This window comes from Penicillium robsamsonii, assembly GCF_028829455.1.
Source record: "Penicillium robsamsonii strain IBT 29466 chromosome Unknown utg000008l_segment0_segment0, whole genome shotgun sequence".
NCBI lineage: Eukaryota > Fungi > Ascomycota > Eurotiomycetes > Eurotiales > Aspergillaceae > Penicillium > Penicillium robsamsonii.
In genome coordinates this window covers 75403-100666 of record NW_026643226.1, presented here as the reverse complement: position 1 = coordinate 100666, position 25264 = coordinate 75403, and the positions used below count along the sequence as shown (strand labels likewise).

Genomic DNA, 25264 nt, shown 5'->3' with positions numbered 1-25264 from the left:
CAATCACAAACTCCCCGTTCAAAGATCGACAGAAAATCACTTGTTCGCCAAGACGGAGAAATTCTTGTTCCCAAACCTCACACCTGACCCCTCTTGACTACTCAAGGGGACAGGAGTAAGCCCATAAAATCGAACACAGACCATACCATGCGAAAAGGAGCACAGACTGGACCTCGGAGACCATCCTCATCCGAGTAAAGAGTCCGATTACGAAGCTAAGCTTACTTTATGCAGACACACACGTGGGGAACATCCCAGATGTGAAACATCTTCAGACACCGGAGCCGATCCTTTAGGGCTGGATTGATTTACACTCAACTCTAATTCCTGGAATTGATTTGCACGCTTCACGGAGGACTTGGTATACGAATTATCCAAAGAGACACCCTATTGGTGTGTCTATCATCCACGGCACGCGCCTGCAATTCTTCCGCCGGACTTTTCCCCAAATGCACCCCTGCATATGGCGATTTTTCTCCGCAAAATTGTGGATCGTGAAAAACCCAAAGTAAGACTTGGGACTCACGTTTTCATGCTAAACCCGAGCCTAGATATGGCGTCGTTCTTTATCCGGCGGGTCAATATCTTCACCGAACCGGAGATTGCCCATATTCTCAAACATGCTTGTCTTAGCTCGGAACTATCTCTATTCGAGTGCTTATTTCTATATAAGATCACCTCCACGCCCATGTTTTCTTCAGTTCATCCCAACCAGACCAACTTCCCTGAAACTGCACCATGAAGATCGCAGCCATCATCGCAGCACTCGCCGTGCGAGCCGCTGCCGCCGGTGTTACCGGCGCAGCAGAGGGTTTCGCCAAGGGCGTCACTGGCGGTGGCTCTGCCACCCCTGTCTACCCTAGCACCACAGCCGAGCTAGTCTCGTACCTGGGTGACTCTTCACCGCGCGTGATCATCCTGTCCAAGACCTTCGACTTCACCGGCACCGAGGGAACTACCACCGGCACTGGTTGCGCGCCTTGGGGTACTGCTGCTGGTTGCCAGCTTGCTATCAACCAAAACAACTGGTGCCACAACTACGAGCCGAATGCACCCTCCGCCTCTGTCAGCTAGTACGTATAACCTCTAAACCAAATCTCTTCCTCCATATTGATTGACCCTCCTAGTGACAACGCCGGCACCCTCGGCATAACTGTCAAATCCAACAAGTCTATCGTCGGCTCCGGCAACAAGGGTGTTATCAAGGGCAAGGGTCTTCGAATCGTCAGCGGTGCGAACAACGTCATCATCCAGTAAGAAACAACATGCCAATACCATACACAACCCAAAGCCCAAACCCCAGCTAATGTCTAACAGGAACGTCGCCATCACCGACATCAACCCCAAATACGTCTGGGGCGGTGATGCAATCACCATTAACAACGCCGACATGGTCTGGATCGATCACGTCACAACCGCCCGCATCTCGCGCCAACACATCGTTCTCGGCACCGAGGCCTCTAAGCGCGTGACAATCTCCAACAGCGTCATCGACGGCACGAGCACCTACTCCGCTACCTGCAACGGCTACCACTACTGGGGTGTTTACCTCGATGGATCTAGTGACCTCGTTACCATGAAGGGTAACTACATTTTCCACACCAGTGGACGTGCCCCTAAGGTGCAGGGAAATACCCTTTTGCATGCTGTGAGTAGTCCCCCCCCTTCCTCCCCTTCTCTGTCTCTGGATCAAATTCCTTTGGAATTTCAAGAAAACAAATTAACACACACACCAGGTCAACAACTACTGGTACCAGAACGTCGGCCACGCCTTCGAGATCGGTGCTGGCGGATACGTCCTCGCTGAGGGCAATGTGTTCCAGAACATTGCTGCTGTTGTTGAGACTCCTATTTCTGGACAGTTGTTTACATCCCCGGATACCAACACCAATGCTGTTTGCAGCACTCATCTCGGCCGCGCGTGTCAGACTAACGGGTTTGGATCGTCTGGATCGTTCAGCAAGGCCGATACTGGATTCTTGGCTAACTTCGCTGGGAAGAATATTGCCTCTGCGGCGGCTTATACTTCTGTTGTTGCCAGTGTTAATGCTAATGCTGGACAGGGTAAGCTTTGAGGTGGAGTTGGTATGATATAATACTTCTGGGAATGGTACTCCTGGGGATGGGAGTTGTAGTTGAGAATTGTCTGTCATTTAAGCTTATACGGTTCCTATGTGATCCACTGGTATTCTTGTTGAGAAAGTCATAAGCTTCCAACATTTATATATTGACAAGAATAATAAACTAGAACTAGAACTAGTTCAAGTTGATGGATGTACAAGTTGTGCTCAAGTCATAGGGCTGATAATGATAGTGATGTGCGTATGTCGCGAGTAATCTGCTCGAGGTAGGCGAGGATATGGTTCAATTAGTCGATGACAAAAAGGCCAGGTCCGGCGAGAGTTTCCTTTGCCACACCGTGTGCATTAAGAAATGGTCCTTTCGTGGCAGTCACTGCAGCGATGGTCAACCCGTTCATCTCATATGCATCATAGGGGAACAGAGCTTTTGCAATAATGGTGCCATTTTCCTTTGAGACAACATGTAGTGGTTCCACCATCGGCAGATTCTGTTGGTTGATATAGGCGAGCCACAGTATACCGTCATCAATCTCCTCGCTATCGTCAAAGGAAACCTTGATGTGTCCGGTCTCCGCGGTCGGGCCTTTGATAACATTGAGAGGTGGGAAGATTTTGAGCGGAATGGAGTCAATGTTGGGACAAGTGCCAGGCACGACGAACGTCTCGATGGCAGTGAAGGCAATGTTGAGATCACTGGTGGTCAAGAAAGGCAGTTCACTAGGGAATTTGCCCTGCATGACACGGAACCAGCCCTGCTGTTCTCCCTCCTGGCCAATGACGGAGGAAATTGCGCGTGCGAGTCCGATGTCACCACCGACAGCAAATCTCTCCACAACGTCCTGCAGGGTTCCCAACACTACATCTGTGAAGGTAGTGGCGAGCATAATGGCCGCATCAAAGTCATGGACGGGGAAGGTATAGCGACAAGGCTCGATTGGGTCAACTCCAACACGGGCCAAGGCGTTGTTGGCGTCTAGGGCATGGATCTCCTCTTGCTATATCAAATTAGTAAATATCACCGCGCGACACTGGGGGGAATATCATATCATACCGCCAGAATCACCTTCAAGCTATTCAGCACAAAGTTGTAATCGTTTTTATCAGAGAAGCGATACCCCAAGATGTTGTCGGTGATATTTGTGATCAGTTGATCGAAAAAGGCAATTTCAAATAGTTCGTTGAATGCGATAAGCTTGAGGTTAACGATTCCTCCTTCGCTGATACCAGCAGGAGCAGGTCCATTTGGCAGAGTTCCATGCGCATTTAGCTCAATCATCTCCAGCTCACTGGGACTTGGATTAGGCATTCCACCCGGAAGAGGGTGAGTCGACACACTCAGAAACGGAGCAGCAAAAGTCAAGTGGGCCACGCCCAGAAGGGTGGCAATGTGGAAGTGCATATTGTTAAGAAAAGTGTTTGGAATGAGGATGGATGGTATCAATGGGTTACAATAGCAGAGTTGATGATGTATGAAAGAGTGGAAGATGAAGAGACGAAGCCAGGAAGTATGGCAATTCATAAACAGAAGGAGCAGCCGTATACTTCCTGGTCCATTTGGAATTTTGCTCTTCAACTATCTCCTCCCAGCGTTTCCATGTGCGTCTACAAATAATTCTGTCTATGCTGATGAGTACTGGGCTTTCTTCCATTCACACCAGTTTTCTATGCTTCAAATCCAGTACACCCCAACAAGCCATCGAAAATGAAGCTCGATTTCTGTTCTCTTTCTGCTAAAGTGAAGGTTTAGATATAGAGCTATCTACGCTCTACATATGAGGACTAATGCTGTCTCTAGGGTTCATAGCTCGAGATAAACCGGCTTGTTGCGATTACCGGCTCAGCTATTATGAAAAGATTGAGAACGACTCCTATGCCACAAGCGCATCCAATGCATTTCAGGTATGAACCGATATGGTGATCATTGAAATGTACTAATATGTACGAATATATACTAACATGTAGGTCTACAGAACAGGCTGAAAGGAGAAATATAATGTGTGTGGACTAGGAGGGATTTTGAATCGCTTACAACCAGTTGGCAGCTTTTTGCAAGATTGTGCCAGGGCGACGGCACAAACGAACTATTGGCAGTTTCCCCATAAAAGTCGAGACTCGAGGAACACCGGAATCTCTGGGCAATCAGCAGTGGACCGCTTGACCAACCGATGCGAGACACGAAACATCTTTAATATCTATGCCAGATCATATTATAGCATAGAATCGAGTAAATTATCAACAAATTAATTCAAGTTGAGTAACAAGCAAGTATAAGTGACAAATGGATATCTTTTCACAACGACGAACATTCAGACAAACAATCAAGCACGTTCCCTATACTCAGGTGACTCCTTCTCGGTGATTGCAATCTCCTTCTCGACCTGCTGGAGATCAACATGAGCCACATCAGCATCTTCACCGTCGAAGATCTTAGCCAGTTCCTCAAGAGTGGGACCACGGGTCTCAACGTAGAAGAAGTAGACGAAGCAGAGCTCGACGAAGATCCAAATCGTGTAGATCATCGACAAGTTCCAGTGGTGAGGAAGGTTCTCCCACGCAATTGGATTGGTGTAACTAGGATGGTCAGTTTGGTCCAATGAGCAGGAATGAATATAGAAGGCAACTTACTTTCCAAGAACCAGAGATGCCTGCACCGTCAAGTTCATAATCATAACACCCTTGGCGCGCAGGCGGTAGGGCAGAATCTCGAGCGAGTAGGCGACGAGCAGACCCGACCAGGCAATGGCGTAGAACACAGAGAAGAGCCAGACAAAGACGACTTGTGGGTAGCCGGTCTTTGCGACATCCCCAGTCTTTTCGAAGACGGAGGAAACGACAGTCCACGCGAGGAACATGAGAACCATTCCTGAGAGGAGAAAGTCAGTAACTCGGTAAATTTATCGCGGATGATGTTGGCACGTACCGACTGTGGAAAGTAGGAAAAGAGGTCGGCGTCCAACTCGGTCAACAAAGAATGCACTGGAAACACTGACAACCAGGCTGAGTAGGGTTTGTCCGCCATTCAGCTATGAAATGTCAGTGAGGGGCCATGGGATAGATCGCAAGGGGAAACGAACGGGAATCTTCTTGGTTTGTTCGGTGATACCCATGCTGTTGTAGATCAAATTGGTGTAGTTACTGAACAAGGCATTGCCACTGTACTGGGAAATGATTCCCAGGGAAATCAGAAGTGCCAAACGGTAACGGTTACCCTTGGTCTTGCAGAAGTCCAAGTAGCTGCTGTTCTTCTGGAAGCGCATCTCCAAGCTGATAGTTTCCTTAATCTCACGGTACTCGAATTGAACGGTGGCGTTGTTCTTGTCTCCATTTCCGTGATAGTAGGCGAGGATGTCCAATGCGTCCTCATACCGTTCCTTAGAGACGAGCCAACGGGGAGATTCGGGGACCCCTAACAATGGTCAATGTGGATACGATCCAGTAGAAGGAAATGGGAACTTACAGTAAATGAAGACGATCTGAATTACAGCGGGGAGAATTTGGAGGATGGTCAAACTGCGCCATGACCAATCGTTGGGGATATACATCGTTCCCCATGCAAGCCATGCGACAACTAAATTCAGTCAGTACAACATCCGGAGACTGATCGAAAGGATACATACGGAGTGCGCCCAAATTCCACAAGCAATTGTAAATAGAAGTAACCTTTCCGCGGTGTTGAGGGTGGCAGATTTCAGTGAGTAGGACTGGGGATGCCATTTGCGCCAGACTGTTGCCGAATCCGAGCAGCAAACGACCGGCGACATACACTAGAGAGAATTAGCAAAAGTAAGAACGCGATTGTATGAAATAGTCAAACTTACTTCCATAGTTGGTACAGAATGCACCGAGCAAGCCACCGACAATCATCAAGACACATCCAATCATGATGGGAACCTTGCGACCCCATCGATCAGCGATGAAGGGACTATCCAAGTCAGCGAGCTTCCGCTGTATTTAGTGCAGGACAACTTACACGAAAGGGAAACTGGCAAGACTACCAATTTGGTAAATTGCATTCATCAATCCCAGCTGGGCGCCACTGGGATGCTCAAAGTACACCTGCCACGCATCCAAATTTTGGGAGGTGTTAAGCATCATTCTACACAAGGTGTCAGTTCTAAACATATTCAACGACAAGCTTTGAGGCTTACCCATCGTATCCAGTAGTAGCAGAAGCAACACAAAGCACAGCAGCCCAGAAGTAGAGCCTGCGCAGACCAGGCTCTTGCCACCAGTTGACCTTCTCCAACTCAGGCCTTGCAGCCTGAGTTGCGTCCAAATCCGACTTCAGAGTCGACGCTCCGACAGCGATACCCATGTTGTCTGTAGAGTCTGCTTAGACAAAGTGTATGAAGTATATAGGTACAAAGTGGAGATGTCCACCGAGTTTGCGACACAAAGCAGAGGAATGCGGAGATAGGGGGCTCCTCGGTGGTTTTAAACAATTCAGATTTGCCATCTCAGGATATTTCAACTTCCATATTAACCGGCTAATGTGGGAATTGATGTCTTGGCCGAGCTACATGAGTCGACAGTTCACGGTTTTGGATTGAAACACGGAAAAAATAAAATAAAGAAATTGTTTTCCAAAACGCCTGGACGGGCTTCATGCAGTGCCGGGACTAGTAGATACCTATTCATGCACGAACTAACCAGATTGGTGGTCTGTTAGACTGACCATGTCCTATAGGGGTTGCCAGCAGAGCAAAAAAGTTTCATCCCCGGGTTTTAGGTATCAGGCCCAGGCTAATCCCGCAGGCTCCACACTCTGCGTGCATTGGTGATTAGTGCTACAGACTGGGCCATAACAGCCGAGTCGCGTGGTTCAAAATTACCCTCGCCTACTTGAGCACCGCGTGTTCTTTAGGACCCCGACTTTGGATAGACGAATTCCATTTTTCCCCACAAGCGTGTGGATTGGGCGGCCCGAGGCCCACAAATTGATAAACCTGGAGAAGGGAAAACGCACATGATTGACATTCCTCCGTGTTCATTGAGGTGTTAGCTTGAGTTTGTTTGTGATCAAGGTTTTGAATGTTTCGTGTTAGGGGGGTTCCTGTATGTCAAGCACGATCAGGGTCCAAATCTCCCTCCGTGCCGGATTGAGTGACCATATTAGCCTGGACGCCACCTGCCGGGAAATGAGGTGGTATGAGTGGTGATGCCAAGACGCGCAGCGAAGTTGGGGGAAAGTTGGGGAGCATTCTTCATTTGCGGGGCAATGGCACTAGGGCAGGTTGAGCTTGACTCTTTAGCCGGAAGACCAATATCGGTAACGCCATTTATTAGGCAATTATTGGCACCAAATCTTGTTCAGCTCCAAGCAAACGCCTTCTTTTGAGGAAATATATCCAATTATCAAACAGGGGTGTTTATATCCGAATTCATCGCTTCCTTCAGGTCGTGTAGTGACCGCCTCGAGTTAAGGAGAGAGGAACAGCTTCTCATTGGTCAGATTCAAATTATCGGCAGAATAAGGGACGGCAGTTGCACAAAAACACAAGCCGCCTTCCCCAAGTAAGTAACTGCTACTCTTGCACGAGCTATGTATCCACATGCATTTTTTAGATATGTGCTCATACTGCAGCTCTCCTTTAGAAGACTCGGACACAATGGCAGCTAACCCAAACTACAAGCTCTCACAAGAGCAAATTGATCATTTCATGAGATATGGGTACGTGCGTCTACCGGAGTGTTTCTCCCGGGAGAAAGCAAACGAGTGGGCAGGGGATGTGTGGACTAGACTCAATATGTCGCCAACGGATAAGTCAACATGGACTACCGAAATTACCCACATGGGAGACACCAAGGAAGAGCCGGTCAGGACCTTCGCCCCTAAGGCATGGGCAGCCATCTGTGAGCTTCTCGGGGGCGAAGACCGTGTGGCACCGGAATCGGCCACTTGGAGCGACGCATTGATCGTAAATCTCGGCTCCCCCGAGAGCGAGGGTACTTGGCCCCATCCTGCTGATCTGCCGGGATGGCATGTGGATGGCGACTTCTTTACCCATTTTCTTGATTCGCCCGAACAGGGCCTGCTCGTTATACCACTGTTTACCGATATCCAGGATCGTGCCGGTGGCACTATGATCTGCCCGGAGGCAATGAATTATGTTGCCCAGCATCTGGTCTGTGACCACGGCTTCTGTTCCACTTTTTTGTCTTTCTAACTCGGTTCTCTAGTACAATCATCCCGAGGGCGTGACACCACATATGTATCCCCGTGGCCAACAGCCTATTGGAAGCCCCACGAGAACGCCCTTTTTCTCTGATATTGTGAAGAATTGCAGCGAATTCCACCAGATGACTGGTAAAGTGGGCGATGTGGTTCTTCTCCATCCTTTGATGTGTCACTCGATTTCTGTCAACAGCTCGAGACATCCACGAGTTATCACCAACCCACCAGTGTCCTTGAAACAGCCGTTCAAGTTTGACCGGGATGATCCCTCCAAATACAGCCTCGTCGAGAAGAAGACACTAGAGATGCTTGGCAAAGACAGGTTGTCTGGCTGGGAAATTAAGGGGAGGCGAGAGTTCGTTCTTCCGGAGAGGCTGAGGGGAAACCGATCGAGTGAGAGTCAGCTAGAAAGACTCGCGAACATCACCGGACAAGCCATGCCAGCCGCCTGATTACCTTAGCCGAGGTGCCGTGTTTCATTCCGGTCAAATTAGCCTTTAGCCTGAAATCCTACATATTCTTACCAAAGCTCAATAGATCTATTGGCTTCTTACCTTTGCATTGACAATAACCTTCTTATACTCTATCAGGCTAACTGACCGTGTTACTTTGAGACATCCGGGATGCGACAAATGTGGTAAATCCAATGTTCTTCAACTCTGACACGTTTACTATTCACATGATTTTCTTTCGCCACAGGAAACCAGAGGAAATACCCCCAAGAATAGCCACGCCCGTGATGAGATCCCATACCGCTTGAAATGCCCCGACCGAAACAATTGTAACCGCCTGTCTCTGTTCACTTGTCATACTCACATCCTTCATCAGAATGAGATATCCGTTGGCAGAGTTTACTATGGCTCGATCCAGGTCAACACTTGCAAATCCATTGCCGAAGAAGTTCAACAACACAACTCCCCCAACAGGGACCGCCACTGCCATACCCCAAGCTCGCATGTAATATGACATGGTTGTTGGCAGAGTCGACAGGGAGCAATCCTCGTCTCTGGGCAGATTCTGGATGCGAACATTGTAACTCGCAAGCAACAGACCATGCCCAAGGCCTGCTGTAAACAACAAAAATACCCACGCCACGGTCGGCGTGGAGCTATCCAAAAGGATAGAGCATCCACTGGCAAGGGAAGTCAGGATCCAACCACTAGAGATGATCCACTGTGTACATCTTAGCTCTTTCGCGAGAATGATACCAACCACGGTGGCCGGCGCGATCGCAATTCCAACCATGGCTAGCAGAGTGAGACCTGACAAGGTGGCAGACATATAATGAGTGGACATGAAGTACAAAGGGAAGAATTGCAAATGAGCAAAGACCTAGACTGGTATGTCAGTCAACATAAACCAAATAGAAAGGAAAAGTCTACTAACCACAAAGCCATGCAAAAAGCACCCTAGATGTGTCATAGCCATCACCCTCGACCGAAATACCCTCCTTCCAAACTGCGGATGCAGCGCCCACTTGGACTCCCAAAAGAGAAGTGCAAGAAGAATGACAGCACCCACCACAAGAGGCACGATCGTCTGCCAGTCTCTCCAGCGATACGAACTCCCACCCCAAGAAAGACCAGCCAGGATAGTCCCAAGACCCAAAAAAGCCAAAGTAGCACCCGACCAATCCAAAATGCGCAGTTTGCGCAGCGGAATATGTTTCAATGCGCGGAGATCCACAGCAAACGGAATAGCCAGCAAACCAAGCGCGCAGAAAATGAAGTTGAAATAAAACGCCCACCTCCAGTTGGCATTATCAACAAACAAGCCTCCGATAATAGGACCCAGGATGCCACCACACATGCGCGTAAGCAGGATATAGCATGAATACCGCGAGTGAATGGATTCAGGCGCCGTCTCGGTCATTATCACGAAGCACAGGCTCATTGCGCCGCCGCCCCCGATACCCTGGATCATGCGGCCGATTATCAGTTCCACAAGACTCATGGAGCCACAGCAGATCCCTGTACCGATTGTTGCGACGACTACGGCGATGATCCATACTGGTCCGTGGCTGAAGACTTCGCTCATCATTGCGAAGTAGAGTTGACTGCTTGCGCCGAAAAGGAGGTATACCGTGTTGACCCAGAATGTGCTTGCTAGTGGCTTTGCAAATGTGTTTGCCAGGTCCTGGATTGAGTTTCTGGTCAGTTGTTATAGAATGATACTCAGGAGTTGTATGTGACATACAGGTAAGGCTGGGATCAAAATTGTCGCATTAAACGAATCCATCATCGCCAGGATAATGATACAGATAAAGACCAGCCATTCTCGCACTTCGAACCTTCTTTGCTGTTCTTCGAGTGAGGGTTCTCTTTCGAATAGTTGAATTGAGCTTCCCAGTGCTGGGTTGTGCATCGCACCGTCCATGCTTCGGACGCTGTCCGGTACGCCGAAGTTGATTTTAGACTCATTATCGTAAATTTCTTCGGCTATTGAATGGCGTCCCATTTGCGTTGATTCTGGTTGTCGAAAGGCTTCTCGATATATATACTGGCCGTTAGGTTCTCGTTCCTCACGGGAATCGGGACACTAATATCTGAGATCGATTGCGGCATCAATCGAAACTTCACAGCGATTCTCGGAGGAAATCTCATAGCTAGCATGACAGGATTACCCAAACAAACGTGGGATAGAATAGCTGCAGCTATTGGAGGTGATAGGAGCTACCCTTCCCTCCCTTGGTCATCGGGAAATCTGCTAAGGGCCCGTTTAGGCGGATTCCGCAAAACAAGGGATAGACAATAACTACATTACAATTGGCCCGTGATCTACCCTATTCTTATTCAGCCCTTCCATCTCCGGGTTTATTGGCGCCAGACCCCTAGGAATGATGGGTTATAAAGGGCGCTAGGACTTTGTCACGGTTGGCATTCCAGACCCCCTACCCATTCCCTTGTTAGGTATCGTGATGAAGGCATGACGAGCATTCCATGCATAATGTAAGGAGTATTGCCGCATGAACTCAGCCTACATCATCTTGCGGGGGTAACTTCAAGTTGTATCGTAGAAGTTATATATAAATGTGAAGTTTGATGGAAGTATGCAGCAAGTGGATAAACTATATATAATCTTAGGGGAACACTAGAAAATGCTGTTGACTACGAGTTCTTTTTAGCTGACAATGTGGATACAGCGGTTTAAAAAGCGCCCAATGTTTCAATAGTAATTTTATAGTGATACGCAGAGAAGTGAGGCCTTTTGAACGTCTTGTTCATTACTATGGGAAGGCGTCATGTGTAGAAATGCTCACGACCGACTGTGCCTACTTCCACCCCCATCTCATGTGGGCTACTCACCTTAGGTTAAAGAGTGATATGTGAAGGAAGTCCATACTATCGACATGCAAGTCAAATTGGATAGAGGTGAAGCAGAACCTCCTAGAGTTACCTTCGGACTTGTTGAGATCCTAGTCACGTGAAGCCGTTTGCTAGTCCAGGACCGAGATAATTTGCTCTCTCTTTGCATTTCCCCAGTCTCGGTAGCCAATGCTGCGTAGATCTCTTTCTTTTGCCCTAAGAGTACCCGCAATTTCGGCAGACCTAGGGTGGTCTCGATATATAGAGCATTCGCTAACTTGATGTCATTTATAATAAGCCCGAAGCTGAAAATAAGCAAATGCAAAGTTACCCCTAATACTTCTTAGGCAAGACATATCCCCCAATATTAACAAAGAACTGCATAGCCTGACTCATAAACTCAGTAAAATCCTCCCCCAACCACACGGGCAAGAGCCTTGCCCTGGGCTCCTCAAGCTCTCGGAGATACTTACCAGCAACCTGACCAAATCAAAGGAGAATTAGCATCATACCGAGTCATTACTACATGCGATAGGTATATCTAACCATAACACAGTTTCCCTGGCGTTCTTCATCCAAAGCGACAGCGGCAATAACCTCGGCAACTCCATTCGGAGTATTCTTCTCAAGACGCGCCTCATCCCACTTATGCGCAAAGCCCGCGGTGATATAAGTGGGTGTCAAAAATGGCGCGACAGCATTAACCCGGACGCCGTGTCGGCGGGCAACACCCTGACACGCCCGCAGGAGACCCAGCACGCCATGCTTCGACGCGATGTAGGCGGCTACACCTGTTCCACCAAAATAACTCGATGTGGATCCAACTAGTAAGATTGACTTTGTCGGTTGGGGGTTTGTAGTGGTAGAGGGGGAGGATTTCATATAGTGTAATCCCAAGCGGAGAGCTGTTTTATATAGACAGATAGACATGTCAGTATGCGTCGAAGCTGAAATTGGGATTTAAATGGAGATTGAAGATTGAAGATGATGGGAAACTTCACTGTTCAATGTTCCCTTTAGATTAACATCAATAACCTTCCCCGCTTCCACACTCTCGAGAAGGCGTCCGTTCTCATCCACGTTGTCCATGTCTAAGACAGACTCGGACTCCATAATACCCGCGTTAGCTATGACAATGTCGACCTTTCCGAAGGTGGTGATCGCCTCTTCGAAGCATGCTGTTAGTTCTGTCCAGTTGACGATATTGGCAGATACGGATATTGCACGGTTTGGGAATTTCATCTGCCTCTGAATGACTTCCTCGGCGCTGGCTCGTAGAGGAGGGAGGTCAGCGAGAACGACATTGGCACCGTGGGAGTTGAATAGGATTGCGGTTGCGGCCCCGATCCCCCGCGCTGCACCGGTTATCAGGACTGTTTTACCGGCGGATTGGGAGAAAAGAGCCTGGTTGAGCTTGACGTCGGTCATTCTGGTTTACACGGAGCAAATGCAAATGGAGAGGGAAGGATGAAGAGAGTAAGGCTTGCAGGTCTTTATGGAGATTGACCGATTGCGGAGAGGTATATTGCGGGGTATGGCGAAATTCATCATTTGTACAACTTTGCTATGGGCCAATGAAGCCAATGATATAATGATGTCCGTCATGTTATGCACAAGCTATGCTCAAATAGGTATGTAGAAGCTGCCTATCGTGAATAAACCAAGAAGAGAAGACGGCAAATCAATCATTCTTGTCCCGATCACTAGGTCTCGATGATGCAAACTCGCTTAAATCCGCTCTTGATCCCGACAGAGAAGGCATTCGCGACTCGGCCATTGACTCTCCTATGCTTACAGCGTGGAAAGAGAAGTCCAATTCGCCGACCAAGTCTTTGACGTGCCTAGGATGAATGGTCATGTGAGCAAATCTGGCAAGGTCGAATAACAGGGTTTGTATGAGAGGCCTACTGGAGTAATTTGTCCATATCACCGACAATGCAGCGGGTCGAGATCTGCAAAACTGCAAAGGCGGCGAATCCTGGTTCGGCCATGTGTCGGAGGCTCAGAATATCGGCGTCAAGAGCCTGCAGACGCCTCGTGAAGCTGTACGGACGGGGTGCTTTGAGATATGGCGGCAGAGGTTGTCGGTTCGTAATGCTAGCAGAGAGAAGGCAGAGTAAAGACGTGACTTCGTGAGTCGTCACCTTGGCAGTATTGATCAACCGTCGGAAATCGATCATCCAGTTGGTATCAGACTCATTGTCGCCATCGCCGAGATACATGAGGGTATCAGATGCGTAGCCTAGCAAACTGAGATAGTTCACGATGCTAGAAAGATAAGCACAGTTAGTACCTGGAAAGGAGGCGGGAGGAGATGACATACTTTTCTATATAGAGAATAATCGAATCATACTGCTTCTTGGGGAACCTACCGCCAACCGGAACCTCCCACCGAAGGAATCCAGAGTATGTCCGTAAACCAGCCAGCATAAGCATTTGTTTTGAGAACACTTGGTGTCGCGATTTTTCAAGTTTACGACCCGCAGAGGTCCTTTTGAGTAGGTATTCTCCTTCGTCTCCACGCATGCGGCCGGATATGGTTTCGTGGATGATCGAGTAGTAGTTTGCCAGAAGATACAACGATGCTCCCAGACTTTGACGGAGAACTGAGTGCTCCGAGATTGGATATGGGAAGAACGTCCAAATGAATGCGATAGCAATACCGCCCGACACAACAGCTAACCGATAAGGCGCCAAGAGGTAGATAGGGTAATAGACCTGTCCATTGGAGGTCGCAATCGTCTGGCCTACTCGGCGAACTTGGAGCTCATAACCGATGACCATGCTTGTAGTGACGATGCTGATGATCCCGACAGCTCGGAAGCGGAATAACTTGATGGGAATGTAAGAGGCAATGGAGACAAAGATAAACAGAAAAACGATAATGCCCGGGGTTCTTTGACCTGGGATATACCACATCAGAAAACATGCCACCATTGCAAGGAATGAACCAAAAATCCGTAACACGAAACTGAAAATGCTCTGTCCTGAGGTGGGAGACATGCTCATATTGATCATGATCATGGCCCACACTAATCTTTGTGCAGTGAAGAAGACCTGCGTCTCGTGTAGGAAGCCGATTATCGCAACAGTCATGGTGGCACATGCGACACGGAAGCCGTACTTCGATTCAAATGAGCGCAGAAACCATGGGATGACCCGAATTCTGTCTCCCATCTTCTGAAAGAGAGTAGTTGGTGGTAGATGCTCGGGGTCTTTGCGAAGCTTATACGCCTCGCCAAGCTGAAGGATGTTGCTTTGTGTATGAATGTCACCCATATTATCCTCATCGTTGTCCGCAGTACTCAAAAAGGACTTGGCCCACTTCCATAATCGCTTCTTGCCAGGGATAACAAGCCGAGTCCTCAGTAGTTTCCCTTTGGCCTCAACATGATCGGCATAACGGACAAAGTCAAGCACGGTTTGACCGGTCGAGTGCAGCAATTGCTCCATCTGAGGTTGTGTTAGCTTCAACCATACTGAGTGGCTGGGAGACAAAGACGTACATAGAGGAATAGATACAGTTGTCGTCGACTTCGCTCTTTTTCCGTAGCCGAAGTATCCAAAAAATCAGCGTCCAACATTTCAGGATAAGTATGATAATCGAAAAAGTCGGGCGGGAGCGTTACACCCTTCTCCTCAGCCCATGTCTGCAAAGCAAGACGTTTTGCGATCCGAAATTCTCCAAGTTTCTTTTCATAATGCACGATGAATGCTTTTTCTCCAGGTGCAGTGTTCTCGGCTGTGGCCTCGACATCGTTGCCTTCCGCTGCTGAAGATTTCGCTGTCCCTTTTCGTTTGGGTGGCTTTGCCAGCCTAAAGACATAGGACGTATGTAGCAATGCCTCATCAATAGTTTGGATCATCACGGCGAATGGGTCATGTACCGCCTTCATGATATCATTCCACTCGCGCACAACGCGCTGTCGAATGTCCTCCGGGACTACAGGCTCATTTAAATCAAGGGGCCGATTCCATCTGTTATAGTCTGACATTCGCTGAAAGATATCCACCACGAAGCCCAACCCCACAACCGGGATCATAATCTGCCGAAGATGGCGAAATATCGCCTGAATATCATCGGGTCCCAATTTACCTAATGCGACCTCACGTTTCGCAAATGTGAGATCACCATGGAGTTTGGCGTGGATATCTGTGATGTTTCGGACCGCACGGCGAATGGCTTCTGCCTCGGGACTGTAGACCTTTCCCTTCTTGCCAAACTTCTCACGGCCCTCATCATGGGTCTCTGTGCGGCCGAACATGTCGTCTCTTTCCAATGATTGATAATATTTAGCATGGGCCTCCAAGGCTGAGCGAAGGCTGCCAATGTAGCCCGCCATTTGCTTGAAGACGACCTGTCGTGACGTCATCGGAAGGATGAATAGCGATGTTGCTGTTGAAATGGCGAGACCAGTAAAAAATGCTGCAACCAATTTTTGAACCATATTATACGCAGCTGCCATATTCTTCATTTGCGGAGCGTATACCGAAGAAACATTCGCGAAGATTGCGTAAATGATCACGGGGAATTGCAGCTGCGGGAATCTGGCGCGGAAGGTGTGAACCATCCAGATTTGAAAGAACAGCCACAAAGCACTGACAGAAGACGCGGAGGCGTTGTATTTCTCATTTGGATCAGTCTCGGTGTGTTCGCGCGCCTTGACGCTGGAGAACATTGTCAACAGAGCGAAACATGCTGCTATGCCGACAGCCAAAATGTCAAAAATCATCATCTGGATAAACTTTGCGCGTGGCATAATTGCGAAGCCTAGGATAGAGACTACGGGCACTAGATAGCCCAAGGTCGTGAACTCGTGAGCAACAACCTTGTTTTGGCAGCTGGACTGACGGTCAGGCCGATTCTGATAGACCGGGAACTTTCAAGGTTACTCACATTGCAATGGCTATGGTGGGTGGAAGTCCGCCCCTAGAGTAGTTGTTAGAGATATCCTAATGTACGAAACTGGAAGCTTGGACCCAAACTCACTTCATCATCAGGAGGACGGTAGGTCTATCCAAGCCCAATTTCTGCCATGACTTTTTGACGGAGCCGAAGAACGAAGTTTTCTCCTTGCTCGAATCATCTTGCGCATCGTACTGCGACGTCGAAGACCCGGAGGATGAACCCGACTGATTAGATCGAACCTGCGCCATATTGGCCGGGGTCACACAGTGTTACGTCTTGGCGCAGGCACAAAAGATCAGGATCTTCAACGCTGTTTTAGCGGCATCGCCCACGTGATCTTCAAATGATGCAAGGGCAAGAATGCGATAAATTTAGAGAAACTGGAATAATCTAAAAGTGCAAAGAAGTCGGGAAGTCAGGTTGAAGTCCGTTTGCAGTACACCCCGCCCTCGAGTGATTGGCTACAGCATGTGGGGAAGGCATATACAATTGATTCCTGGTTCGTCAGGCCAGAAATCGAGGTCTCTTCTATTTATTGGCTTTCATCTGACAGACTGTATACAATTGCTGTAATTATTTACTCTTCAAGCATTTTGAATCTAGAGCTAGCTGGTGGTATTGACTATAACTCTGCGAGTTGATCAATTTGCCATCCGATAGTGGATTGATCATTTACGCCATCACTTCGGGCTCGGGTCTTCATTAGTGAGAACCGTGAGCCCTACGTAGATAACCAGATATCTAGAGGCACAGTATAAGGATGTGGATTAGATTGTCCAAGAAGTATTAAACGAAATCAGAGAGACAACTATGAGATCAGCTTCATTTCACGAAGGCAATTCCATGGTAGCGGGAGGGTGTAGTATTTATTAAGAGATCAAGTCGCTGTTTTTCTTGACGAGATGATGAGGCTTCTAAGGCCATGTCTACAGTTGTCCAATTGTTCCATCAAAGATCTCCACACATTGCACCCTCGGCAGCATGTTTATTGTCAACCTATGCCATGTTAGAACTCGCTGAGCCAAGAAACCTCTTTCTTTTGCCCTGCTGCTATGTAATACTACACAATTCAGGGTGGCACAACCGGATGTAGAGCCTGCGATACACGTACAGCGAAACCAACGAGAGTGGTACTAAATGTTTGGGTATCCCTAACGAGAGTTTGCTTTGTTGTGTAGTTACAGTAGCTTTCGCAGTAAAATGAGGTGGGGTTGGTAGTCCACTGAAGTCACAAATGGACACTTTGGTGGACTAGGATGCGTATAGTTCTGGCCCAAGCAACCGGTGATCGGTCCACCAATGGATCAGAATGCTAACAACGAAATATCCTTGATTTCATCCCATAGTGCCTCTGCATGGTATATAATACAGGTGGAACCATCTAAACTTTGGATGAAGAAAGAAAAAGTAACTGATAGATAGCTAGACGTTGTTATTGAACATATTGGGTTATCTTGAGAGAACTAACTCTTATGATGCAGCGTATATAGCCTCACGGAGCAAAGAAGTAAAGTCACAAAGAAAGATGTGCTAAACTGTCTGAGCATGAAAAAATAAATCTGGTATCAGTTCGACATGAATCACAAAGAGACGGGTGATGTCTCGAATGAATGGTCCCGTTTGTGATCATCGATCGTACATCAGGACGAAAACCGTCAACGTGGGTATGTAAAGATAGCCTACTAAGTATCTACGAGGCTTGCCTTCATTTTCCAGACAAAACAAAAACGCATTGTACTGTTGACCGTGCAAAGACTGCCATGCGGCGTCCACCGGCAAGCTAGTTACCCAATATGGTACCCACGTAGACATTATTTGGAGAAGACATAAAAACCCAGCTCCAGGGTGATAAAGTGATGAATCTACACAAGTACATAGAAGTCCCGACTTAATGATATGAAGCGATGCCGGGGGGTAAACAGCCCACGATGTCGATTATACGCCGATATCCTTCTAGGGTTATGTTGCGTTCTCCGACCTTCCGATCTTTCGTACATTGTAAGGTCAAAAGTGTCCCAAGCTGTGCACTATATCTAGCCTATCACCTTGGGATATTTCCGATGTAAGATTAAAGACATGAATGTAATTAAAGCAACAATAATGTGCAAAATGGGTCCTGCTATGGTTCTACGTGCTATATATGATACCAACATACAGACAGCCACAGCCCAACAAATCCATCGAAGCACTCCTTTCACTCCGGTCATTTCAGATACTCCGATTCATTTCTTTACTCTTGGTTCTGATACTCCGTGGCATTGCGATGGGTATAAATACTCACATCGTTCGAGTACAAGAAGTCTTCCCGGAAACATGATATAAAGAACGGATTCCAGGCGCTTTTGAAAATCTTTCCTCAACCTCACCCTTCTTTGTTGGAAAGCAAGGAGACAGCCCAAAAATGATTCCCAGCGCAATCTTCGAGTGCAAGGCCATTGCCATGATGACATATCTCTCCGTGGGATTTGCTGTTGGGGCTCCAATGGATCCCCACGAAAACATGACATCCCAGGATGTCGGCAAGTAAGTAAATAGACACGAACTTGCCCCTCCTTTTCATCCCTCTTCCTGTTTCCACATTGATGATCGAGCCCCATACTAACCCTGCTTCCAATACCAGTCCAAGCCAATGGAAGATCACACATAGCCCAGCCGCCGGACAGGCCTTTGGCGGTGATCTAACTTGGTATGACACCGGGCTGGGAGCATGTGGCTGGTTTAATAACGGGGGAGACCACGTCTGCGCGGTGTCTCATATTGTCTTTGACCGTGCGAATGTAGACGGTAACCCCAACCATAACCCACTTTGTGGCCGGTTGATCCACATCCAACGGGGTAACAGAGGCATAGATGTCACTCTTGTGGACCGATGTGAGGGATGTGGGGAGTTTGATGTGGATGTCACCCGTGGTGTTTTCGAGCAACTCGGTAACCTCGATGAGGGACGGGTTCACACTGATTGGTGGTGGATATAGGTAGAGCCATGGTTTGGCAGTCCTCCCTCAGGAGGTCATTGACCGTGGGGCTGGCCTGACAGGTGGACGAAAACAGGAGAAGCAAGGGATATATATTTCAGACAGTCATTTCGTGTAAGAATCTAGCCGCTTGATTCGTTTAGTATTCGGGCCACGAGGAATCCACTTGCTCTTTCCATGATCGTAGTCCTCCGCGAATGTCACCAATGAATCTCTTCCCATTCTGATCTAGTCCTAGCTCTTTCATTTTCTTGACGACGATTTGCGAGTCATTTCCTAGACGGCAGACGACGTAGATTGGGCTCGTAGACTCAGGCGAGGCAACCTCGGACGGTAACCAAGAAGGCACTTGTGCAGCTTGTTGTCCATTATCATTCCCCTGTAACCCAGCAGAATACCCCGAGGAAAGGATTTTAGAGATAGGAATGTTGATGCTATTCTCCAGACTGCAGATTCCAAACTGAGCTTCATCTCGGACGTCAATTATCGTGTGGGGCTCTGACGAAGCGGACGGGACAATTGGGTGTCTTTGGTTGTATTCTAGAGAAGAGATGCGTTCCTCGGGACCAAGTAGGGAGGGCAGGTTTGCAGCTCCACAAAAGAACACATAGTCCATTGACCCTGATTTGATTGTATCCAATGTGACAGTTGCGTCGGTAGAGCACACAGCACAATTGGCTCGGCGCGAACGAAGACGGATTGTGCGAACTAGGGGCGACGAGTAGGCAGAGAAGATATGCAGAGATGGGGATTCTCGAGGACGAGCTGTAGACGTATCTGAACTTCCATCAATCTCAGGTGCAGTAATGACCTTGATCGCCTCCAGGGCTTGCAAGACGCCCATCGCCCCAACAACCGGCCCAATGATACCCCCGTCTGCACAGCTGACCACGCTATCGGCTGGTGGTGGTTTCGGGAACACACACCGATAGCACGGCCCTCCAGTCTTGTCGCCCGGCGCTCGGGGTGGGTTGTTCAACACCATCAACTGGCCCTCGGTGCGCAGGGCGGACGCAGAGACCAATGGTTTTCCAAGAAGCACTGCAGTGTCTGAGATCAGGTAACGGGTCGCCGGGTTATCGGTGCAATCGAGAACAAGATCGTAGTCCTGGAAGATGGCGGCTGCCCCCTCTGGCGTGAGGTGTGTGCGATGCGCAATATATGTGGGATGCGGATTCAGCCTGGCGGATGTCATAAGAACTCGTCAGCGCCCAGCTCAAAACTCCTACTCGGATGCACCCACTCTCTCAAAGACTCGATTGCACTGTCCACCTTGTACTTTCCCACATTCTTCGTTCGGTGTAGCACTTGGCGATGGAGATTCGACACCTCAACTGTATCCCCATCGATGAGCCCAATAGTGCCAACGCCAGCACCAGCAAGATACTGCGCAGCTGGACATCCCAGTCCTCCAGCTCCAACAAGCAGAACCTTGGCCGATCGGAGTTTCAGTTGACCTGTGGATTCAGAAAATGGCGATCAGTCACACTGCTCAAGGGGGTATTTCCTAACTTCTGCCAAAACGAAGCCATGACTTACCTTTCAGACCAACTTGTGAAACAATCATCTGCCGTCCGTATCGCTTATATTCCTCCGGAAGCAGGGGCCATCGTCTTCCTTCGCCATTCTGGTCCTCGTGTTGGATTTCCACAGTTGTGGCGGTCTCCGATTGCGCCGCTTGTTCGGCGTTTGCAAGGTCGCGTTTCAGCCCAGCAAGCTGTGCTTCTGTAGCAGTGATCTGGGCGCGCAAAGAAGCGCATGTTTCGTCGAGAGATCCCATGTTGATTGTTGGTGTCAACGTGTGGAAAAAGAAATTGACGCGTGGGGGAAATCTCAAAGTTCCCCGCGGTATTTATTGTGGGGCTCTGCGGATGAGGTTGTGTAGGTATACGAGCTTATATTTTATTCCAACGTCGAAATCACTTCCAATTACTCATATGGACTGTTTATGTTCCTCTGTGTGTAACGTAACATCCTTGGACCCAGGTATATCTCATTATGGGAGAGGTATGACTCTCTCATCCAGTTCACTCCTTGTGCTCAGTAGTATCTGGAGTCTTCCCAGTCTCCGTGGTCTCTGCACGCTCCTCATGCGCAATTTGAGTCTTTTGCAGGGTGTGTTCCACATCAGCACGCCTCTGTTGCTCATCGACAGCACCGAAGATGAGATCCATTTCCTCCAGAGTCCGGCCCTTGGTCTCTTTGAAGAATATGATGACGAAGATACACATAGCAGAGCAGAAAATGCCAAACATGAGGAAAGTCCTCCAGCCAATCTTATTAATAGCACGAGGGGTGATCTCGGTGATGACGAAGTTGAAGAGCCATTGCGTGGCGGCACCGAAACCGACACCGTAGGCGCGAAGACGAGTTGGGAAGATCTGTTGCAAAAAATAATGTTAGCGACTGAGATGGGTAAGGATATATACTAGAATGAATAACTCACCTCACCGAGATACACCCAAGGAACTGGTCCCCAGGATGCCGAGTATCCGATGACATATAGATAAATCATTGCAACCATGGCGATGGAGGCCGATGAGACGGATTCGGCGTCCTTAACAGGGGGATTGGTAGCCAATACTGCTCCAATGATGAACATCATGCTGGCCATCCAAGCGGCACCACCAATCAGACTCTTCTTTCGGCCCCAGCGATCGATACCGACGATCAGGAAGATGGCAGTTGCAACCACCTTGACTGTTCCGTAGATACCAGTGGCAAACAATGAGGAGTCTGTTTTGCTCAATCCGACCTGTAGTCATGGAGAGAGTTAGACTATCAGTAGCTCGAAAATGGGGGAAGATTTTATTGTAAACACTAAACACTGCGGTGTACTCACGCTCGCAAAGATCTGAGGAGCATAATATCCGATGCTGTTTGTTCCGGAGAACTGCTGCCAGAACATCAAAAGGAATGCGAGGAAGAAGCGGTATCGGTTACTTGGCTTCAGACATTCCCTCCAGGTCAGACCCTCGGTAGCCTGCGCTTCCTCATGGATAGCAGCCGATATTTCAGCAAACTCAAGTACAACAGCCTCGCTGGTTTCCGACTCATTACGAATGTAAGCCAGCGACTTGAGTGCCTCGTCTCGGCGGCCCTTAGACAGCAACCAACGGGGAGACTCTTTGAGGAAGAATAACCCGATGAGCATCAGACCACCTGGGACAAGCTGGATACCAACTGGAATACGCCACTGGCTTGTCCCCTCGGGAACATGAAGTGCAACACCATAGTTGAGCCAGTAGGCGAAGGTACTACCGATAACCAGGAATTCCTGGAAGAGACCGGCAATACGGCCACGGGTTGCCGGGGGGCAGTTCTCACTGACGAACACAGGTGTGATACTGGACATACCACCGATACCAAAACCGGCGATGACACGTCCGCCATAGATCAGCCCAATGTCATGGTGGGCTGCGACTTGGACGGAGGCTCCAACTAGGAAGATCACGGCAAAGATCATCAGAGAGTACCTACGACCCAGTCTATCGTTCAGATAAGCAGCAAAGATGGCTCCGAAGAAACATCCTGCTGTTAGTAGCGACACCACATTGGAGGAGATATGAGCGTTCTTTTCATCGCTGAATCCGGATGACTCAACGGGGAGACCGAAGTCTTTTTTGAAACTTGGAAGGGCCAGAACTGAGCCCATAACACCCGTGTCATAACCTAGGGAGAGGATGTGTCAGTAACATTCTGTGACTGGGATGACCAAATCCACTAACCGAAGAGCAGGGAGCCCAGATAGGCCACCGAGGTCAGGATGTAGACACGATAGTTCTTGAAATTGACGAAACCCATCGTGGCATAGACTGGGCGATCACCCCAGTCAATATATCAATAGAATCAAGATGAAGAAGAATTGATCCTAGGAGAAGTCTGCCGTAACAGAAAGAGATAGAGAAGAAAGAAAAAGAGGCATTGAGGTCGGATGGCATCCGGATTTATACTTAACCTGGAGATCAGACGGCTCAATGCCAAGAGGCGAGGGAAGCATAACAAGCAGTCGAGTGACTTCCTTGTGATCTCGCCACGCTGATAGACCTTTGGAGCTGTCGCGCTAGGCAGTCTGGGGCAGCGGGCGTGGAGACTGGGGAAGAAAATGGGGAAATTAATGGCGGGGGAATACGGGGGTCCCGCTGGATGGGAATATCGCCTGTTCCTCCATCCATTGAGGAATGCCTAAGCTCAGGGTAGATGGCTTGATGTCTTGCTCGCGTGGAAATATGATTGGCGTTGACATGCACGGGATGGCTTTGGCGGAGCGACGGCTATGAAAATGCGGCAATCGGTGATTGGAAGAATTATATCCACGTTTCGCCCTTCTCCACAAGATCAGCTTTGTGGTGATTACAAGATATCGGGTTGTATCTGATGTGAACTGATTTTGCCCTGTTGTATATGTGCTCTGAATATCTACTAATGTGTGGATTATCGAACAGTATCAATGTTTCTTTCAAGATTCTATCAAATGCCGTCCGTCGGTGATTATCTTCAGTTGCCGATGAAAGGGGACTGTTGCAGTCCTAGCCGGTTATAGAGGACATCCTTGGGCTAGAAGTTAATTAGTCGTGCGTTCAAGCCATATCCTCTAGCCATTGGTTGGATACTATTTGAGTTAAGAATGGCTTTTCTTACTTAGGTCGGGGTAGAAGTGGGCGTTTGGCTCTGCCGACACTCTTTGCCGAGCTCCGACGGCTTTTTTTTTATTTGTACAACGACGGTGAACTTGGTTCCCGAACATCATGGCAGTCCGGCAATTAAGATTTGCCGTTTATGACCACAGAAATGAGAAGGTTGAAAAGCCCTTCTGGCCTTACTAGAAGATCCCTATTACTGGAACTAATAGGCAAGAAGTGTAACTATATATAAGATTTGTAGCAATGAAAATATAATCAGCCATGTGGTTCTCTCATTATATCTTGGGAATCTGAACGGTGCGTTGCATCATCTGGACCATCTCGTCAAGTTGAGGAAAGAAAACGACAATGAAAAGGAGAGAAATGATAACAGTGGAAGTCACAGCCAAAGAAAACCAACCGAGCACTTCTGTTGAAGATGCCTCGATAAAAGCCAGTCCGAACACGTTGAAGTGTGGTTGGCATTGGAAGGTAGTATTCGATAGACTGGTGGCAGCTCAGTCGTTTCATAGACCTCCCTATTCCGGTAATCATGAACATCCAGAAGCACCCGAATTACAAAATTAGTGTTAGCCGAGTCAGAAAATATTCCGTGCAGTACCTTCCACTGAGATCGGAAAGCGTCGATTTGATAATAGCGACTATCTGTCTCCGCTTGATACGACAACGTGATATCATACAAGTTCAATCTAGCCACCACAAGACATCATATGTCGAATGACGTCCGGGAATGATGCAGCTGTTCTGCATAATCGAGGATCCTGCGTCATCATCTGATCCGTTAGAGGAAGCACTTTCCCATCATGTGCGATGCCTGCGAGAACGCGGCACAGATTCATACTTCCATGTGTGTTTCGGTTTCTGTCCCAGATTAACTTTACCTGAATTGGGACAAGGGTATTGGTCTTTTCCTCCGAAGTTATAGATAAGAATTACTGAGCTAGCCCAACTTGATTGGGTCTCAGTATTGTCCCTGTCGGCATATTGCTGTCGTATATGATAGCCTTGTTTGAAGAGACAAAGAATTCCAGGGCTGTCTCCCAAGATTTCATATAGGGAATCCATGGGACATAGCCCAAGATTGTTCAGCAGCGATCGAATTTGTTAATCGGCTTGTTTCTCCAAGATATGAGCTGGGGACGAGGATGGCAAACGTTGTCCAGCGGGATATCGAGC

At 48.3% G+C, this 25264-nt stretch overlaps 13 protein-coding genes across 13 annotated transcripts; 4 read left to right on the top strand and 9 right to left on the bottom strand.

Annotated features, from left to right (window-relative positions):
* Positions 1-738: 738 nt before the first annotated feature.
* Positions 739-2075, top strand: N7447_010818 (polysaccharide lyase family 1 protein; the record flags this gene model as incomplete). Its single annotated transcript, XM_057235080.1, has 4 exons — positions 739-1073; positions 1128-1253; positions 1318-1648; positions 1737-2075. 4 exons carry the CDS (start codon positions 739-741, stop codon positions 2073-2075), a joined length of 1131 nt encoding a protein of 376 aa, XP_057080398.1.
* Positions 2076-2368: 293 nt separating this feature from the next.
* Positions 2369-3480, bottom strand: N7447_010817 (putative sexual development protein (LsdA); the record flags this gene model as incomplete). The annotated part of the gene is made up of 2 exons (XM_057235079.1): positions 2369-3076; positions 3133-3480. The coding sequence occupies 2 exons, from the start codon at positions 3478-3480 to the stop codon at positions 2369-2371; spliced, it is 1056 nt and encodes a 351-aa protein (XP_057080397.1).
* Positions 3481-4399: 919 nt separating this feature from the next.
* Positions 4400-6396, bottom strand: N7447_010816 (putative MFS hexose transporter; the record flags this gene model as incomplete). Its single annotated transcript, XM_057235078.1, has 9 exons — positions 4400-4652; positions 4707-4944; positions 5002-5104; positions 5156-5487; positions 5539-5649; positions 5699-5845; positions 5900-6003; positions 6052-6177; positions 6230-6396. The coding sequence occupies 9 exons, from the start codon at positions 6394-6396 to the stop codon at positions 4400-4402; spliced, it is 1581 nt and encodes a 526-aa protein (XP_057080396.1).
* Positions 6397-7690: 1294 nt separating this feature from the next.
* On the top strand, positions 7691-8708 carry N7447_010815 (uncharacterized protein; the record flags this gene model as incomplete). Its single annotated transcript, XM_057235077.1, has 2 exons — positions 7691-8206; positions 8262-8708. The coding sequence occupies 2 exons, from the start codon at positions 7691-7693 to the stop codon at positions 8706-8708; spliced, it is 963 nt and encodes a 320-aa protein (XP_057080395.1).
* A 223-nt stretch (positions 8709-8931) lies between these two features.
* On the bottom strand, positions 8932-10713 carry N7447_010814 (uncharacterized protein; the record flags this gene model as incomplete). Its single annotated transcript, XM_057235076.1, has 3 exons — positions 8932-9588; positions 9643-10392; positions 10453-10713. The coding sequence occupies 3 exons, from the start codon at positions 10711-10713 to the stop codon at positions 8932-8934; spliced, it is 1668 nt and encodes a 555-aa protein (XP_057080394.1).
* A 1370-nt stretch (positions 10714-12083) lies between these two features.
* On the bottom strand, positions 12084-12443 carry N7447_010813 (uncharacterized protein; the record flags this gene model as incomplete). Its single annotated transcript, XM_057235075.1, has 1 exon — positions 12084-12443. The coding sequence occupies one exon, from the start codon at positions 12441-12443 to the stop codon at positions 12084-12086; it is 360 nt and encodes a 119-aa protein (XP_057080393.1).
* Positions 12444-12521: 78 nt separating this feature from the next.
* On the bottom strand, positions 12522-12989 carry N7447_010812 (SDR family NAD(P)-dependent oxidoreductase; the record flags this gene model as incomplete). Its single annotated transcript, XM_057235074.1, has 1 exon — positions 12522-12989. One exon carries the CDS (start codon positions 12987-12989, stop codon positions 12522-12524), a length of 468 nt encoding a protein of 155 aa, XP_057080392.1.
* A 166-nt stretch (positions 12990-13155) lies between these two features.
* N7447_010811 (uncharacterized protein) lies at positions 13156-13411 on the top strand (the record flags this gene model as incomplete). The annotated part of the gene is made up of 2 exons (XM_057235073.1): positions 13156-13192; positions 13269-13411. 2 exons carry the CDS (start codon positions 13156-13158, stop codon positions 13409-13411), a joined length of 180 nt encoding a protein of 59 aa, XP_057080391.1.
* Positions 13412-13465: 54 nt separating this feature from the next.
* N7447_010810 (uncharacterized protein) lies at positions 13466-16718 on the bottom strand (the record flags this gene model as incomplete). The annotated part of the gene is made up of 5 exons (XM_057235072.1): positions 13466-13829; positions 13885-15014; positions 15068-16403; positions 16459-16491; positions 16552-16718. The coding sequence occupies 5 exons, from the start codon at positions 16716-16718 to the stop codon at positions 13466-13468; spliced, it is 3030 nt and encodes a 1009-aa protein (XP_057080390.1).
* Positions 16719-18871: 2153 nt separating this feature from the next.
* N7447_010809 (RlpA-like double-psi beta-barrel domain-containing protein) lies at positions 18872-19445 on the top strand (the record flags this gene model as incomplete). Its single annotated transcript, XM_057235071.1, has 2 exons — positions 18872-18993; positions 19091-19445. The coding sequence occupies 2 exons, from the start codon at positions 18872-18874 to the stop codon at positions 19443-19445; spliced, it is 477 nt and encodes a 158-aa protein (XP_057080389.1).
* A 139-nt stretch (positions 19446-19584) lies between these two features.
* N7447_010808 (HesA/MoeB/ThiF family protein) lies at positions 19585-21225 on the bottom strand (the record flags this gene model as incomplete). The annotated part of the gene is made up of 3 exons (XM_057235070.1): positions 19585-20626; positions 20689-20902; positions 20985-21225. The coding sequence occupies 3 exons, from the start codon at positions 21223-21225 to the stop codon at positions 19585-19587; spliced, it is 1497 nt and encodes a 498-aa protein (XP_057080388.1).
* A 247-nt stretch (positions 21226-21472) lies between these two features.
* On the bottom strand, positions 21473-23249 carry N7447_010807 (sugar porter family MFS transporter; the record flags this gene model as incomplete). The annotated part of the gene is made up of 4 exons (XM_057235069.1): positions 21473-21826; positions 21892-22200; positions 22288-23117; positions 23174-23249. The coding sequence occupies 4 exons, from the start codon at positions 23247-23249 to the stop codon at positions 21473-21475; spliced, it is 1569 nt and encodes a 522-aa protein (XP_057080387.1).
* Positions 23250-24467: 1218 nt separating this feature from the next.
* Positions 24468-25153, bottom strand: N7447_010806 (uncharacterized protein; the record flags this gene model as incomplete). The annotated part of the gene is given in 3 exon segments (XM_057235068.1): positions 24468-24777; positions 24794-24963; positions 25025-25153. 3 exon segments carry the CDS (start codon positions 25151-25153, stop codon positions 24468-24470), a joined length of 609 nt encoding a protein of 202 aa, XP_057080386.1.
* Positions 25154-25264: the final 111 nt, after the last annotated feature.